At 43.0% G+C, this 17,896-nt stretch overlaps 1 protein-coding gene across 1 annotated transcript in view; it reads right to left on the bottom strand.

The window, feature by feature from the left end:
- Ush2a (usherin) overlaps positions 1-17,896 on the bottom strand; it is a 666,448-nt gene that overhangs the window by 133,539 nt on the left and 515,013 nt on the right. Inside the window, exons 50-53 of the mRNA NM_001302219.1 lie at positions 15,632-15,855; positions 11,443-11,647; positions 3,745-3,942; positions 2,751-2,905 (exon numbers count right to left, since the gene is read on the bottom strand). Coding sequence (NP_001289148.1) covers positions 2,751-2,905; positions 3,745-3,942; positions 11,443-11,647; positions 15,632-15,855 — 782 coding nt within the window. The remainder of the gene's footprint in view (positions 1-2,750; positions 2,906-3,744; positions 3,943-11,442; positions 11,648-15,631; positions 15,856-17,896) is intronic.

Raw genomic sequence — 17,896 nt, 5'->3', positions numbered from 1 at the left:
AGGCGGAGTGCAGCTCTCAGTTTAAACAAGTGCGACCTGCCTGGCAGACTGTCTTCCTGGAGAACTGTCTTCCATATGGCCCATCAGTGTCTTTGCATTTTAACAGCCTGATTTTGTAAAGTTAAGCATCGGTAAATATGGAGCAAGAGCTACATCTGAACTTGCTTGCGCAGAGCATGCTTTAAGCAGCATAAAGGGCAGATTTCCCTGTATTCTTCCCGAGACGACTGCATGCTATCTGTACCAATGTTCTAGAAAAAGAACCAAGCCTGGTAAGAAGAAAAAAAAATCAGCCAGTTACTGAGTCCAAGGTGTCAAGGCATGGATCAAAAAATGGATGTCAAAATACACTTATCCCAAACCAACAACACTTGCTGTTAGGGATGTGTTTCCCCCAGGATGAACCTGGTTTCTTGTTTTAACCAATTGTTCTAGCATCTGGTAGACACAGGCCCTGCTATGAGCAAATGCAGAATTGTTCAAGGACTGTTCAGACCATAACTTTCATTGAGCCAATCAGCTGCCATCTGTCAGCAGGGCGGCGGCGGTGGTGGTGGTGGTAGTAGTGGGCTTGGTTATCCCTGAGGCTCTATTAAACAAAACTGCCTGAGTGTGTGGTGGCTGATGGGTCGGATTGAGAGTGTGGTGTGGCTCTTGCCAAACCCAGTCTCCTGAAGTTTTACCCCCAGGAAGGAAGAACATTAGAGCCATTCTGTTGGCCAGGGTGTATCCCAGGCTGCTTCCCACAAAGCCAGCTTCTGTGAAGTGGCGCCTGACTAATTTCCCCTAAAACACATTGTTTCTTCTCAGTCTCCCTTTTGGAGTTTCCATTCTGCTCCCTTTCGAGGCAGTCTCCACCACTCACCACCGGGCCCTCTGCTTGTTTCTCCCTGGTGCCTTTGGTGGTCACATCTAATCCTACCGCTGTAACTTCTTGCACAGCACTGGTCTAGCATGCAGCACTTTTTCATTTACAGTGACAAACGGCATCTGCCTCCGCCTCCCTGCTATCTGCTCCTTCTCTTAAATGGTTTAGAGAGGCTAGGAGATAATCTTACTGTTGTAACATCTTTGTTTCTGCCGGGAACATAGCAACCGCACCTACAAAGAGCTGAAGCTGCTAACCTGATCAATAAATGTAACACTTTCCTTTCTTCTCTGGACATCCCACCTTTTGACACTGTGACTAAATGTAACACTTCCCTTTCTTCTTCTCTGGGCATCCCACCTTTTGACACTGTGACTAAATGTAACACTTCCCTTTCTTCTTCTCTGGGCATCCCACCTTTTGACACTGTGACTAAATGTAACACTTCCCTTTCTTCTTCTCTGGGCATCCCACCTTTTGACACTGTGACTGCCATCTACAGACTTTGTGTTTGAGAAACACAGAAAAAAATTGCCAAAAAACCCTCGTGTTTTAAGTAGTTCCTGGTTTAGTCTTGGGGCTCAGTCACAGCAACCTCAGGGGGCATATTCTAACATGGGCTGCAGGTTGGACATACCTGTATATTCTGCACGGAGTTCACATCAAGTCCTGCATATTATGTCACCTGTATCTTGTCACATCTTTGCCATTCTTTTTCAAGATGCTATGTGTAGTGGGCCCAAAACTTACTGTCGCTGAAGATGACTTCAACTCCTGGTTTTCCTGCCACCCCTAGGAAGGTCGGGATTGCAGCACATGCCTGGTTTCTGCAGTGCCAGGCTGGGCACTGAACCAGGACTCTAAAGGGCTAATCAAGCCCTTTACCAACTGACTACGTTCCCAGCCTCTCGTTCTGCTCCCAGGAACCTAAATCTGGGCCTTTATTATTCTGTAGCAAGGCTGCTGCTGAAGGTTGACACCGCTTATCCACACGGCCCCTTCATATGTTTGTTTTTCTAAGTGCGGGCAAATCTTGATGACATGATATTATAAACTGATGGGTAGTTTTGGACACTTTATGGCTTTGTAGAATACTACTGTCCTATCCCATTTTATACCATATAATGAAGAACCTTTGACTAAGAAGGATGTAAAGAGTTTTCTAAGTCTGCTTCAACGTTCTGGAATCTGAGAGGTGTAAGACTGGATGGTCACATGGCCATGCCATTGGGAAAGAGGAAGGTCCGTGGGCCAAGTGCGAAAGCAATAGAACGCAATAGGTGGCCTCAGAATAACCTGCATCATGGTGGCTCATCTGATCCTGAGAGTGTTAGGATACACTTTGTTGCTTGGGAAAGGAGGGTATTGATCCCTGTGCCAGTGTGGAATCATTGTCACCAAGTGCCTCTCAAAGCTGCCATTACCACTCAACTCTTGGTCTCTTTCAAAATTGGAATTTTTTTTTTTACCCTCAAATTTCTTCTCATGTCGTATGAACTCTGTGTACTTAGGATGTAAAGACCTGGCCTTAATGTGAACATTTATTGGGCATGAACTGTTTTCTTGCACTAACACCAACCCTCGTCGTGAGGCCGGCTGGGCCGGCTGGGGAATTATCACAGCGACTGCCCAGAGATAATTAATGGGAACGGGCTACTAAAGAATCACTGGTAATTAAGAGTTTACTGTTCTTAATGAAGGACTAGTACGTGGTTAAGGCTCTGAGAGGATCTCCCCTTTCACATGTAAACATCGCCCAACGATACACACTTTCCTCAGTGCCAAGAAGACATGGTTCTCTGGAAAAATCATACCTAGGATGTGAGTTCACACAGCCCTCACCCTGGACGACTCTTCCCACAGTTAGGTGAGTTCTTCTCACCTTGCAACTGTCGGCACAGCCAGCGGCTGTGCAAGCCTTCAGCTGGTATGAATATTCCTGGAGTGGCTGAATTCCCTGTGTGTCCGTGAAACTCAGCGCTGCTCCCTGAAAGCGCTCCCTTCCGTCTCGGAGGAGAATATAGTGAGTAATAGGACCTGGAAGGTAGAACAACACTGTTGTGTGTCATGCCACTTTAAATATTTTCAAACAGCAAGTATGCTATAGAACTTTCCCAGTCATACTTCTTCATGCACATGCATATGTTTATGTGCATTTGTGTGGAGGTCAGAGGTCAGAGGTCAACTTTATGGAGGTCAGAGGACAACTTTGTAGAGTCATTTCTCTCCTCCTACCATGCAGGTCCCAGGGATCAAACTCAGGTAGTTAGACATGGTGGAGCATGTCCTCTAACTACTGAGCTGTCTCAACAGCCCTGTCATGGAATTTCTAAAGAAATTGGATACTGGGGGCTGGGGACTTAGCTCAGTGGTAGAGCGCTTGCCTAGGAAGCGCAAGGCCCTGGGTTCGGTCCCCAGCTCCGAAAAAAAGAACCAAAAAAAAAAAAAAAAAAAAAAAAAAAAAAGAAATGGGATACTGTAGCATTTTAAAATATAACATGTTTTTTGTTTGTTTGTTCAAGTAGTTCTTAATGATACTACCAGAGGGAGGATGCAGAACAGAGTCATTTATGTTTATCTCTGTTCATGACTAAAAGGATTTACTTTCGATAATAGGACAATTTTGATTTCAACTATAATCTGCTTGTTTGAAAGCAGCTCGGGTAGGTGCAATGGTCCGGGAGGTTTGAGGGATAATTTTTAGCACTGTTATTTTATTCTGTCTCAAAACGATGAGCAATGAAGTGACACGAGGGGTTTCCTTTTATCAGTAAACAGTTCCCACTGAATAGAGGCATGTCAATGTGGATTGCAGTCATTTCCAAACTGTAGGAAGTTACAAAGTTGGTAATTCTACTTTTGAAGTAGCTCAATACCATTTGACTGTGTGGGTTCCTTCCACGTCAAGAAAATAACATCTTCATGATTGCCTGTCCTAGCCCACCTAGGGGCCGTGACGCCTTGAGGCACATCTTCTCTTGTGCTGGCTCTAACAGACTGGCTGAATCCTCGCCCGTAGCTGTTCCACACAGAAACCCTATATTCATACACAGTGCTGGGCTCCAGGTCTGTGTCTGGAAGACAAAAATCAGACTCTGAGGGCTTATCTTTTTATTCCTTTCTTTCTTTATAACCATCATACTAAAAATTAAAGTCAAATACTTTTTAAATTTTTATTATTTGCATCTCTCTCTTCTGTATGTGTTTATATGAGAGAGACAGCAAGAGCGAGAGAGTGTTTGTGCTTGTGTCTGAAGTGGTTAGAAGATGCCACTGGATCCCCTGGATCTGGAGTTATAGATAGGTGTGAGACTCCCACAGGGGTATTGGGAACTGAATTCTGGTCCTCCACAAAAACAGACTCTTACTTTGAGACTCATGTCTCTAACCCCCTAAAATCAAGATCTAAACATTTAGAACCAATATTTAATGCTCTTACCCCTTTGTGCATAAATAAAAATCTATTTTATAGAGCATGAAAAAAGAAGTGTTAACTAGATGTGGAGATGGTCGTCTCACAGCAAGGAACTATCATTTCTGAAGCGAGAAACAACTGAGAAGCTGGAGGGAGGACTCTCAGACTGTGTAGTGATTGTTGGACTGGTGTGGCCACACATCCAGGATACATGGTAAAAGCTATGCTCGGCAGTGTGGGAATCCCAGCATGGGGGTTGGGGATGGGCAGGGTAGAGACAGGTGGATCCCAGAGCACTCGACCAGTGGAGGAACCTATCTCAAGAGTAAGACGGGAGTCAGAAGGACAGGTGAGTGAGGCCATGCCAGCCGAACTGCCCTACTCCCTAGGCTAGGTCCCCAAAGACACATTCCACAACCTCTCCACTCCCGCCTTACCAGCCACTCTTCAGACTGGTCCTTATCCCCAATTTCACCAGACTCAGGCTGCTCAGGTGCAGGTTACACTAGTCAGAAGAACAAAGACCCCCCTATTGCATGACAGGCAAAGCTGATTGTCAGAAATCAAGCTCCAAACCTGGGCACAGACTTCCTAGTGGATCATCATTCAAGCAGGTCATCAGAAGTCCAGGCCACAAAGACAAGAAGACCGAAGAGGAAACAGAACTTTAATCGCCCAGACCCAGATGCCTAAATGCCAGCATAAGAATATAATGACAGCCATGGAATATGGCACCATCAGAGACAGAAAGACCGGAATATTCCAAAGCAGCTGGAGCATAAGAAAAATTTAAGAATGACCTTAAAACCAACTTTCTGATGATGATAGAGATCATTGATGAAGAAATGGGAGAAAATCCCTTAAAGAAATCAAGGAAAAGATGAACAATAAATTGGAGGAAATCAATGAACCCCTTAAAGAATGCCAAGAGATCTTTTTCGTTCATTTGTTAACAAACAAACAAACAGGTAAAGGAAACTGTTCAAGACATGAAAATGGAAACAGAAGCAATAAAGAAAATACAAGCTGAGGAAATTCTGGAAATGGAAAAATCTAGGCACTGTAGACTCAGCATCCCCAACAGAATATAAGAGATAGAAGAAAGAACCTGAGGGGTTGAAAATATGGTAGAAAAAATAGATTTGTTGGCTAAAGAAAATGTTAAATCTAAAAAATTTTTAACACAAAACATCTTGGAAATTTAGGACACCATGAAAAGGCAAACTTAATAATAATAGCAATAGAATAAGGAGAAGAATCCAAGCTCAAGATCTGAGAAAAAATATTCAACAAAATCATAGAAGACGACTTTCCTAATCTAAAGAAGGGCATGCCTATAAAGATAAAAGAAGTGTAAAGAATATCAAATAAAGTGGACCAGAAAAGAAAGTCCCTGTGCCACAGAATTACCACAATCACTAAACACACAGAATAAAGAGAGCTGCAAGGGAAAGAGGCCAAGAGGCCTGGGCAGATGTCTTGAAGATTCTTAAGAGACCACAGATGCCAGTCTAGACTACTATAACCAGCAAAACTTTCAATCACTGTAGATGGAGAAAATAATATATTTCATGACAAAGTCAAATTTAAATAATATCTATCTACAAATCCAGCCTTACAGAAAATTCTAGAAGAAAAGCTCTGATCTAAGGAAGCTAACTACATTAATGAAAATGGAGGCCATAAACAGTCTCACAACAGCTAAAAGGAAAGTTAATGGCACTTAAGTGCCTTCATAAAGAAGTTAGTGAGATCCCATGCTAGCGAATTAATAGCATATCAGAAAGCTCTCAAACACATATGCACCACCATCACCACCACCACCACCACCACCACCAACAACAACAACTACTACTACTGCTACAACAAAATAACATTAAAAATTAACAATCACTGGTTATTGATATCTCTCAATATCAGTGGACTCTATTCCCTGGTAAAAAGACACAGGGTAACAGAATGGATATAAAACCAGGACCCACCCTTCTGTATACAAGAAACACACCTCAACATCAAAGATAAACATTATCTCAGAGTAAAGTTTTGGAAAAAGATTTTCCAAGCAAATGGACACAAGAAACAAGTTGGTGTAGATATTCTAATATAGAATAGATTTAAACCAAAATAGATTTAAACCAAATAGATTTTAAACCAAAATTAATCAAAAGACATGGAAGGAAATTTTATACTCATCAAAGGAAAAATCCAGATGACAATTCAATTCTTAACATTTATATTCTGAATGCAAGGGCAACCACATTTGTTAAAAAAAAAGCATTATTAAAACTTAAACCACACATTGAACTCTATACATTAATAGTGGGAGACTTTAACACCCCACTCTCTTCAATGGACACATCATCCAGACAGAAATTAAATGGAGAAATAATGGAGTTAACAAATAATGGAGTATGAGTCAAATGAACTATTAACTATCTCCAGAACATCTCTCTGTCTGTCTGTCTATCTGTCTCTCTCTGTCTCTCTCTCTCTGTCTCTGTCTCTCTCTCTCTCTCACACACCACACACACACACACACACACACACACACACACACACACACACACACACACTTCTTCTTTAACAGCATTTCATGGACCATTCTCAAAAAGGAACCACATACTTGGTCACAAAGCCAGTCTCACCTGATACAAGGAAATTGAAATAATGGACTGTATCCTGTCAGATCACCATGGATTAAAGCTGGACTTCAGCAATAGAAACAATAGAAAGTCTACAAACTCATAGAAGTTGAACAACTCTACTCAGTGACCACTGGGTCAAGGAAAAAATGGATAAAGACTTCCTAGAATTCAATAAAAATTAGTGCCCCAAACTTATGGGACACAGTGAAAGCAATGCTAAGACAGAAGTTAATGGCACTTAAATGCCTTCATAAAGAAGTTAGTGAGATCTCATACTAGCAACTTAACAGCATATCAGAAAGCTCTCAAATAGAAGCAAACACACCCCAAAGGAGTAGAGGGCAGGAAATAACCAAACTCAGGGGTGAATCTATAAAACAGAAATGAAGAGAGCAACACAAAGCATCAATGAAACTAAGAGTTGGTTCTTTAAGAAAATCAATGAGACAGACAAACCCTTATCCAACCTAAGTGAAAAGCAGAGAGAGAATATCCAAACCAACAAAATCAGAAACAGAAAGGAAGGTATAATAACAGAGACAGAAGAAATCCAAAGGATTATGCTATACTCCAAAAACCTGTACTCCACAAAATTGGAAAATCTGAAATAAATGGAAATTTTTCTTGATAGATATTATTTACTAAAGTTAAATCAAGATCAGCTAAACAATTTAAATGTACTGGTAACCCCTAAGGAAATACCACCACCACCACCACCACCACCACCACTACCACCACCACCACCACCACCACCAACAACAACAACAACAACAAAAAGTCCAGGGTCAGATGGTTTTAGCATAGAATTTTATCAGACTTTCGCAGAAGACCTAATATTAATACTCCTCAAATTATCCCACAAAATAAACACAGAGGCAACACTATCAAATTTATTTTATGAAGCCACAGTCATCCTGATACACGAAGATTCAATAAAGAATTACACACAAAAAATGTAATAATATGTAATAATATAAACATGATATAAACAAACTGAAAGAAGAAAACCATGTGATCATCTCATTAGACATCAAAAGAGCCTTTGACAAAAATCCAGCACCCATTCCAGATAAAAATCTTGGAGAGATCATAGATGCAAGGGACATAGCTAAACATAGTAAAGTCAATAGCCAACGCCAAATTCAATGGAGAGGAACTCAAAGCAATTCCACCAAAACTAGGAACAAGGCAAGGCTGTCTTCTCTCTCCATATCTATTTGATATAGCAGCTGAAGTTCTAGCTGGAGCAACAAGAAGATCAAACAGATACAAATTGGAATGAAGTCAAAGTATTGCTATTTGCAGATAACATGATAGTATACATAAGTGACCCCCGGAATTTACCAGGAAGTTCCTAAAGCTTATAAATTCCTTCAGCTAAGTAGCTAGATATAAGATAAAGTAAAAAACAAACAGTAGCCCTCCTATATAGAAATGACAAGTGACTGAGGAAAAAATATCAGCTAAACTGTCTTCACAAGAGTATCTGAGAATCTAAGGGCAATCTCAGCAAGAACATGAGAGACCTGTGTAATAAAATGTTCAGGTCTTTGAAGAATGAAATTGAAGAAGATGTCAGAAGATATAAAGATCTCCCATGGGTTGGTAGGATTAACATAGTAAGAATGACCATCCTACCAAAAGCAATCTACAGATTTGATGCACTCTCCATCATTGAAATTCCAACGCAATTCTTTACAGACCTTCAAAGAATGATGCTCAACTTCATGTGAAAAAACAAACAAAAAGCACACAATAGCTAAAACAGTCCTGTATAATAAAAGAACTTCTGAAAGTATCATCTTCCCTGATCTGAAGCTGTACTACAGAGCTGCAGTAGCAAAAACTGCATGGTATTAGCATACAGATACACCGATCAATGGAATTTAATCTAACGGAATCCAAAGACCTAGCCCTAAATCCACATGCCTGTGGACATCCGATTTTCAATAAAGAAGCCAGAAGTATACAATTGGAAGAAGAAAGTGTCTTCACTAGAACCTGAGAGCAAGAAAGTAGGGAACAGCCTTGAATGCATCAGGGAATGGGAGAGCTTCCTGAAGAGAACAGCAAAGCACAGCCACTAAAGATCAACAATTAACAAACGGGGACACTGAAAAGCTTCTGTCAAGCAAAGGACACTGTCAGTAGGATAAAACGATTGCACACGGAATGAGAAGAGATCTTTACCAACTCCGCATCTGGAAGAGGACTAATATCTAGTATATATAAAGAACACACACACACACACACACACACACACACACACACACACACACTCTCTCTCTCTCTCTCTCTCTCTCTCTCTCTCACACACACACACACACAGAGGGCTAGACAGAGGGAGGGATGGAGGGGGGATAGAGAGAGGGAGGGAAGGAAGAAGAAAGAATGGGGTAGGGGAAGCAGGGAGGCAGGGAGGGAGAGGCATACACTGATGAATCCAGGCAATTAATGAATTTAATTAATGGAGCAATGAGCCTCCTGGCAGGCTCTCTAATCCCAGTGGCAAGCCCTAAATGCATACAGTACACAGTAAATGGACTTCTCAGCACGGGCTTAACAATTTTTATGAACAAGTACAGTAGAGGAAGATCATAAGCTCAAAGTCAGCTCAGGGCATTGTAGCAAGTTCAAGGCCAGCCTTGGCAAGCTGGTGAAACTTTGTTTCAAAACAAATACACAGGAGTCGGCTAGGGATGCAGCTCCATAGGAGAGTGCTTGTTAAGACTGGATAAGGCACTGATCTCTACCACAGCACTGCTACAAATAAAGTTTGTTTCTCATGTTCAGTTTATAGCGATTTTCTGTCAGGCAAAGCAATCTGGAGTGTAGGTTTTAAAAGCCCTTATAATGTCACATCAGCAGCGCATCTATTTATTTCGGAAGAAGGCTCCTGCAAGTATGCTTTGAGAGCCCTTCAAAATCTTGACTTGATTGCAGGTGGCAGATAAAAGCAGGGACCTCTCTGGGATGGAAACCCAGTCATTTAAGATGAGGGTCCGAGGGTGTGATATTTAACTGACAGCAGGAGACTCTGAGGCTGGTCAGACTCTGGTCTGTTTTGAAGCCTTTCCTAATGTTATATTGTTTATTTCATTTATTAAGTAATTTTTGTTTATGAGTAGTGTGTTAAATCCTAATATACCATTTATAAGAGCATCTCAGGCTGGAGGGGAAGACAGGTAAGTGCCATACAGTGAAGTGGGTGACCTTTGTAAGCCAGATGCTGCAGGGATAAAAGTGTTTGTGGCTGACCCAGAAAGCCTGGACCAAGGATTGTCATCTTGGACCTGAGCAGGACGATGAGGGACTGTGGGAAGGGCTGCGGGAGGGAAGCATACTCGAGAGAGGTGCCAAGCGCTCTGAAGGAAGCTGCTTGCCCACACGAAGCTTCCAGACCTCATGCTTCAAAACGCATTGCATGTGTGCTGTCAGCTTCCCACAGCAAGCTCCTTTTCTAGGTCTGACCCTCTGTTCCCTCGCCTCCTAGGATCACACTAGACGGTTGCCTTGGGAGTACGCAGGGTGTGCTGACTACCTCGCATGGCGCTGGGGATAAATGCCAATTGGTTATCCTTTACCCCGGCTCCTCCTTCCCTATGTAAGCTTTCTTGTCTAGTCTGGCATCCCATCTGGAACTTTCCATTCCTGAAATTTGATGTGTTCACTGCCTGTGCTTAAGTAAGGTCATTGTGGTTCATGTTGAATACAACATTGCTTTGTCTATTTAACTGGACCGCGTAGGAATTATGTAACTTAAAACGACGCTCTCTGGCTCAATGTATATCACACTCACCCCCCCACACACACACTTTTTGCTCAAAACAAGGTTATTCTGTAAGGACTTTGGTAAACATTCGAATAATAAAACCGTAATAAATAGCAGAGCTAATTTAGAGATAATCTTCAACTCTTCAGAGCGTCTCACCCAGCTCAGCCAGTGTTGAATGCTAAGCACTTCTACTTAGACTAGTCCAGAAGTGCAAAAAATGGTAGCTAGGAGTTAATATCTCAGTGGCTGTGGTTATTGGTCTGAGAATGATTCACCATTGGGGGACAGCCCCATTCTGGAGTGATCTCCTTCCTTAGAGCAATGCTCTCAGGTCTCCCAGGCAGGCTGACAGGCTTCTCCCTTCTTCCTGCCTCCAAGCACAGCACAATCCATTCTCTGCTCTCAGTAAAAGTCACTTCGTAACTTTGAGAATGGAAATTAATTTGTCAATCAATCGAATATTCCAGAAAGGCGTAAATAGCTTATTTATTTCTTATTCTTAATTCTCTTTTTTTTAAATTTAATTTAAAATAGCATTTATCCTTGCTGAAGGACAGACTTAAAGTTCTAAATAACTGAGTGTGAGCGCATCCAGATTGTGTCGTGGATTACTGGGCAACAAGTTGGCCTAAAAGCACGGTAGAACTGATTGACTGACATGTAGGGGGTTGTCAGAGAGGAACAGAGTCTGCACTGGCTGTGACCTCTCACGGCACGGGGAGCAGGTGGCATCCCTTACCTATGAAAGAGCGTGTATTTTCATCTCCAGAATGAACTATTTCCTCTGCTGTGGAACACAGTCCTTCTGCTGTTTCCTTCCCTATGGGATTGAGAGGCCCTCTCGACACCGTGCAGATATGGGTGGTGGCGTTGAAGTCGCACTGGCCACAGTGTGCTGTGGCTCTCATGGTTGCTGGGCAGACAGTGGCACATACTCTGGTTTCCTGTTGGGAAAGAGACAACTGTCTTTAGCCTTGTGGAGTGCATCTTTGTATCACTTAAGTGAAACGTTTTACCCTTGTGATGAATGAACACTTTAAAACATGGAATGGAGAAGCGCTGTGTACCAGAAGGGGCAGAGACTATGGAAGGCAATAGTTTGGATAACAGTTTCGGGTTTGTGCCTTTCTACTGGGAATGTGGGCGTCATATACCATCGAAGCGTCTTCTGTATGAGTGCATAAATTGGAAATAAATTCACCAGGAAGTCTTGGTCTGTGAATCAAATGACCTGACACTTGAAATGGCCCTGAGCTCAGAGCATACATGACCAACAGGAACTGTGGGTTTCGATATAAACTTTGATATTTCCATGTGGTACTTTGGAAAAAAAAATATAGGATGGGATTTCAGAGAATCTGCACTTCTGTGCCATAAGAAAAGTTGACACTGGCCCAGCAAGACCATTCAGTGCATAATACTCCTGAGGCTAAGCCGGAGGTCTGAGTTCAATCCCTGGGTCCTGGATAGCAGAAGGAGAGGACCAACTTCACAAAGCTATCCTCTGACTTCTCCGTGGCACAAAGGTGTCCCTGACTCCAAGACACAAATAAATTAATGTAGCAAAAATGTAAAAAGACAGGTTAGATCCCCAATACATAGTTTTAGAACAGCTAAGTATTACATATTGTCATTATAATTATTTACACTTGTTAATCTTTTCTCTGAGGAAAAGGTTCTTTATATTCACCAGTGAATGTTCTAATCTGGGGAAATTAAGTGCTTAATCATTTTAAATTATAGGAGCCATAGGGAAGGCAATAGTCACAAGGCACAGATCCACATTGCATTCCTGTATATAAGTAATAAATGGATTTTAAACAGTTTCCATATTAAAATTTGATTTCTCTTCTCTCTTTCACGAGAGGTTAAATTATTCTTTCCGAGTTCATCAAAATAACATTTCTTCAGAAAAACATGGCAGCGATTCCATTAAGAGGAGGAAGTTAGTACGTGTTTATCGTCCTCTCTGTTCAAAGCCTATCCAAGGGACAGCAAAGAACAGATTACATATATGAAATAAAGAGAGGGCGTCTAAGGGAAGAGGCAGGGACATAACACACAGGCCATTCCAACTATTTGTCAAAGTTGGAAAGCAGCTGTTTGGAGAGGCAGGAGCAGTGCTGGTCAGAGGCATGGCTTCCTTTCCTCAGACCAGCTATTTCTTCCGTTATCAGTGAAGATACCAACTTCCAAGCCCATGTGTATTAGCAGAGGCTCTCTAGTTTGATTATATATATATATGTGTGTATATGTATATGTATAGGTATACACACACATGCACACACACACACCACACATACCACACATATGTGCATATGTGTATGTATATATATGTGTATATATTTATGGCAGTGGGTATCCAAGGACAACCCAGACAAGAGTCTTTGATTTCCCTTCCCACTGTGATCCCTAGGCTCTTTGCTTGTGAGGTGCCAGGAAATGACACTGCTTTCTGCTGCCTGGCTAATATTTAATGTGATATGGATATTTCTATTCAACCAACCAACCAACCAACCCAAACAAAATACAGCCGCTGAAAGGACAGATCTGAAGCATTTCCACCACACCCTACTCACAGAAACTTAAAAACAGAAAGAAACTGGTGTTTGTGTCTCCTCCCTCCCTCCCCTGAAGCTGGCATTTTTGTGAAGTTACACATATACTAAATCACTTAATGATCACTTTCTAATGTATACATAATAAGTCATGCTACATACTACACACACACAGACACATGCACACACACAGACATACACGCACACACACAGACACAGACACACAGACACATGCACACACACACAGACACACACACAGACACACACACAGACACAGACACACAGACACATGCACACACACAGACACAGACACACAGACACATGCACACACACACAGACACATGCGCACACACGTGCGCGCACACACACACACAATTATATCTAATTAAAGCTGAAAATCATATTCTTTGGAGTCATTACCTACATGAACTTTTCTATTCCAGCATCGCCTGTTTAAGCAACAAAACTCTAAAATGTGTGGTTGGCTTAGTAGTTAGGCAGGACTGATAGATAACAGGGGTGTGTTTGTCTGGTCGAGGTCTCTGGTATGGCATGAAAAATTAGAAAACTTGCCCTGGATGGCTCCAGGGTTGGATGGCTCCGGGGGTGGATGGCTCCGGGGGTGGATGGATCCAGGAGTGGGTTCTAAGGCAGGGTGTCCACACTGTGTGTGTGTGTGTGTGTGTGTGTGTGTGTGTGTGTGTGTATGTATATGTATGTGTGTGTGCATATGGTATGTGTATGTGTGTATGTATATGTGTGTGTATGTGTGTATATGTTTATGTGAGTGTGCGTGTGTATATGTGTATGTGAGTGTGTATATGCGTGTGTGTGTGTGTGTGTTTATGTGTATGTGTGTGTACTGTGACTGTCTGCAGCTGGCAGTGCATGCCAGATTGAGAGAACCTGAAGAAGAGCCAATGAGTCTGAGAGGAGCAGAGAGGGACACTGCAGGGCAGAGTCAGGACCCAGATTTAAAACAGCAGAAGGGAAGGTAAACCTGCTAAGCACAGGGCAGGAGCTCTCCACTGGCTTCCTAGTCTCTGCATAGCTGGCAGCTAGGCAAACCCACTCCCAAGCTGGCCTAAAGTCTTAGGATACTTGCTACCATTCTCAGTCACCTGACTCCCTGGCAAGCAAGCTCCCTATCACATGCCGACCCTGCCATGCATCCCACCGATAGACAGACCATGACGGTGCTCAGCCCCCAGACAGCCTCTGATGAAAGAAGAGATTGCACAACAACAAAGATGAATGGGCTTCGGGCAAGCAAGAGTGGACCAAAGAAAAGAAGGGTCAAAGCCCTGCTGAGTAAACAAGTGATACTATCCAAAAAAATAAAACAGCGAAAAGCAACCTTATCAATACCATCAAAATCATAAACATAGTCTCCCCAGCCCAGAAGTCCTTAAGACAAGATGGTTCCATTTTAAAAAAATAGAAAAGTCAAAACATAAATTCAAAGCAACACCTCATTGAGGTTAAATATAAGAATTTATCAGTGGATGGGAAGGGCTAGAAGAAAATGCTAACAGATTAAAGGAGATCGAGAGCAATGGAGATGTGGAGACTGAGACAAAAGTAACTGTAAATTATCAAACCAACTGTGAAACTAGACTCCCCAGAAGGGAAGGTGGTGGACTCCAGGATAAAATGATACCTCCCCTACACCATTTAAAAGCTGGGACACAGCTCACTGATAGAGTCAATGCTCGTCTGGCACGTGCAAGGCTGTGAGCTCCATCTCCGAGGCTTCAGCGACCACGAGACTTAGGGTGAATCAGAGTAAGTCCACAGAGAGGCCCATTTTCATGAATTAGATAGTGACCACAGGTCTTAGGTGAGGAAACAGGTTGAGTGCTGCTTCTCAGCTCACTCTCTCTGCCCATCCCACAGAATGGTGCTGCCTATGCCTCTACACACACCCTGGAGTGAGTGTGACATCTTCAGCCATTTTCTCTAGAAAGCACACCCATAGACGCACTCAGAGGTGTAGTTCTCAGTAATTCTACATCACAGGACGTTGACAGCTGGGATGAAGCATCACCATTGGCAACCACCTCACCCAGGGCTGTAAATGGTGCTGTATCGGGGCCAGGGAGGACAGGGGCACACACCTCCAGCCCCCCACTCATTCGAAGTGCCGGGTAAAGCTTCCCGGAGAACAGCTAATCATTAGGAATTCCTTTAGAATTCACTGCACTAGCATCAATCATGACAAACTCATTCTGTATTAATATGGATAGAATGCAAAAATGAATAATGCACCCGTGGGTTTTTATATTCCTATTTTAGAAAAATAGTTATGAACAACGTGTTTCTCTTTCCGTCGCCAAAGCGGCACCTCCGGAGAGGCTCCGTGTCAATTACCTCCGTCGCCATTCCCGCTGAAATCTCATCAGAGCAAACGTATTTCACGGGATTATATCCAACTCCATCACAGCATTGCTGGCTCTCTGGAATAAGTTCAGTGTGGCAGCATCTCACTGGCATGGGGTCACTCCCTCTAACGTGTGCTTTAGAGTCTCCACTGGAAGCTGAACAGCATATGGTATCCGACATATTCACATAATCCTGCCCGCAACACAGCATTCCTGCAGCAGTAAAATGTTATATATGAATATCAAATAAAAAAAGGGAAGAAAACTGAGGCAGCCATAAAGCTTGGTGTAAAAACGTCAGACTCGGGCAGTTTCAGTGGAGGAGCCACCGTAAAGGTAACATTTCCCCCACCAAGGTGATTTAGATGTGCGATGAGGGTCCTTCTTACCAAGAGCACCAGGCACTCATTAGGAAATGAACACACTGGAGGAACTGTTTGGAAATCATTTGGCTGGGCCAGACTCTGCCCGCACGCACTCCATTAAAAAAAAAAAAAAAGATCGGGTTTCTGTCAAAACTGCCTGTCCCCTTTGTGATGATAACATCATGTTGCACAAGTAGGTTGACTAAAGGGGCCTAGAGAGAAAGCTCCAGAAATTCACAAGGGAGACGGAAAGGTAGTGACATCTCAGGTAAGCAGTCCTTGGTAAGGGCTATGTGAGCCCCTGCCTGTCTTTGGGGTGTAGCATTTGCCTCTTGGGCTCTTGTGAAGTCTGAAACCGCCATATCTCCCTTTCTTTCTCCCAGAATTACACTGGGTTTGCACAACTGGGTCACGGATGTGGCTCAGTGGGCAGAGTGCTTGCTTATATTTGCTCTCCACTCTGCACCATGGAAACCAAGATGGCGGTACACTCCCGTGATGCCAACATTAGGGAGGTGGAGGTAGGAGGATCAGAAGTGTGAAGTTATTTTCAGTGACAGAGTAAGTGTAAGGCCACCTTGGGGTCCTGTGGTATGTGAGGCCATGCCTACCAAGATAACAGCAACTATTCAAACAGCTGTACCTCTAATAGTGCATGTCACAAAAAAGATGGTGAGTAGCCATGTTGGCCAAGATGTGAAGGTGAAGAGGCCATAGAATATTCAGCCCTAAATAGAATGTGTACCCCATGTTCTTCTTCTAGTGCTCAGGGACTTCTGTGGAGTGAAGGTTAGAAGGATTGCAAGGGGCTGTGGATGCCTATAAGGGAACACCAGGACAGTGAGCCATGGTGGTTACTGCTTCTGATGTCTGTGCAAGCCCAAGTCATCCCAAATCCCAGGATGGAGTGAGGAGTTGACAGGAAGTCTCTCCATTGCTGAGGCTATAACAGAATTTGTTAGTGCTGGGGGCTGCGGAGCTCAGCTCTGTTCTAAGAGTGTGAGCCCTGGTGAGATGATTCTTCTCCAGTGGAAGGCCAGGCATCTAAGAATACATTTAGGGGGAACTAATTGATCTTGATGGATTTAAGAAGATAAAAAAGAACACAAAATTGGGTGCGTAGGGAGAACTGGAAGAATTTGGGGGAGGGGTTTGACCTCCCTACACCCCACACCCTACACACCCCACACCCTCACCCCCATACTATACTCACCACACACCATTAACATACATAAAACATACATCATACACACATCACATACACCAGACATACCATCTCCCTACATTACACATACCACACCACAGCACACATACACTACATACACCACACATATCAGAACATGCACACACACATCACATATACACACACCACACATACCATCATACCCTCATACCCTCCTCTCACACACAACACACAGACACATATCCCCACCACACACACCACAGCATACACACATCCACCACATACCAACACCCACCACACAGACCATACACCCACACATACTTCACCCACACATTACACAGAGATGCACACACTCAGAAATACACACATATCACATATACCATACACACACATACACACACATACACACACCACATACCATATACAACACAGCCACCACACACTCACACATCATACAGAGATACACACATGCACAAACACCCCCCCCACACATAACACACAAAACACACACACACACATACACACACACACACACAGAGCCATGCATGTGTGCACACACACATATAAATATATACCTCAAACTAGTAGAACATGTTCATGGTCACAGAAAAACAACATGGTAGCCAGCCACTATTTTCTGAATCTCTCAGATCTGTCAGATAATGTGGTCATCAGGCTGGGGAAAGTGGCCTTACAGCGAGAATCA

This window comes from Rattus norvegicus, chromosome 13 (assembly GCF_036323735.1).
Source record: "Rattus norvegicus strain BN/NHsdMcwi chromosome 13, GRCr8, whole genome shotgun sequence".
In the NCBI taxonomy this organism is placed as follows: domain Eukaryota; kingdom Metazoa; phylum Chordata; class Mammalia; order Rodentia; family Muridae; genus Rattus; species Rattus norvegicus.
The sequence above is the reverse complement of the archived record's forward strand: the minus strand, read 5'-3'. Positions and strand labels throughout refer to the sequence as shown.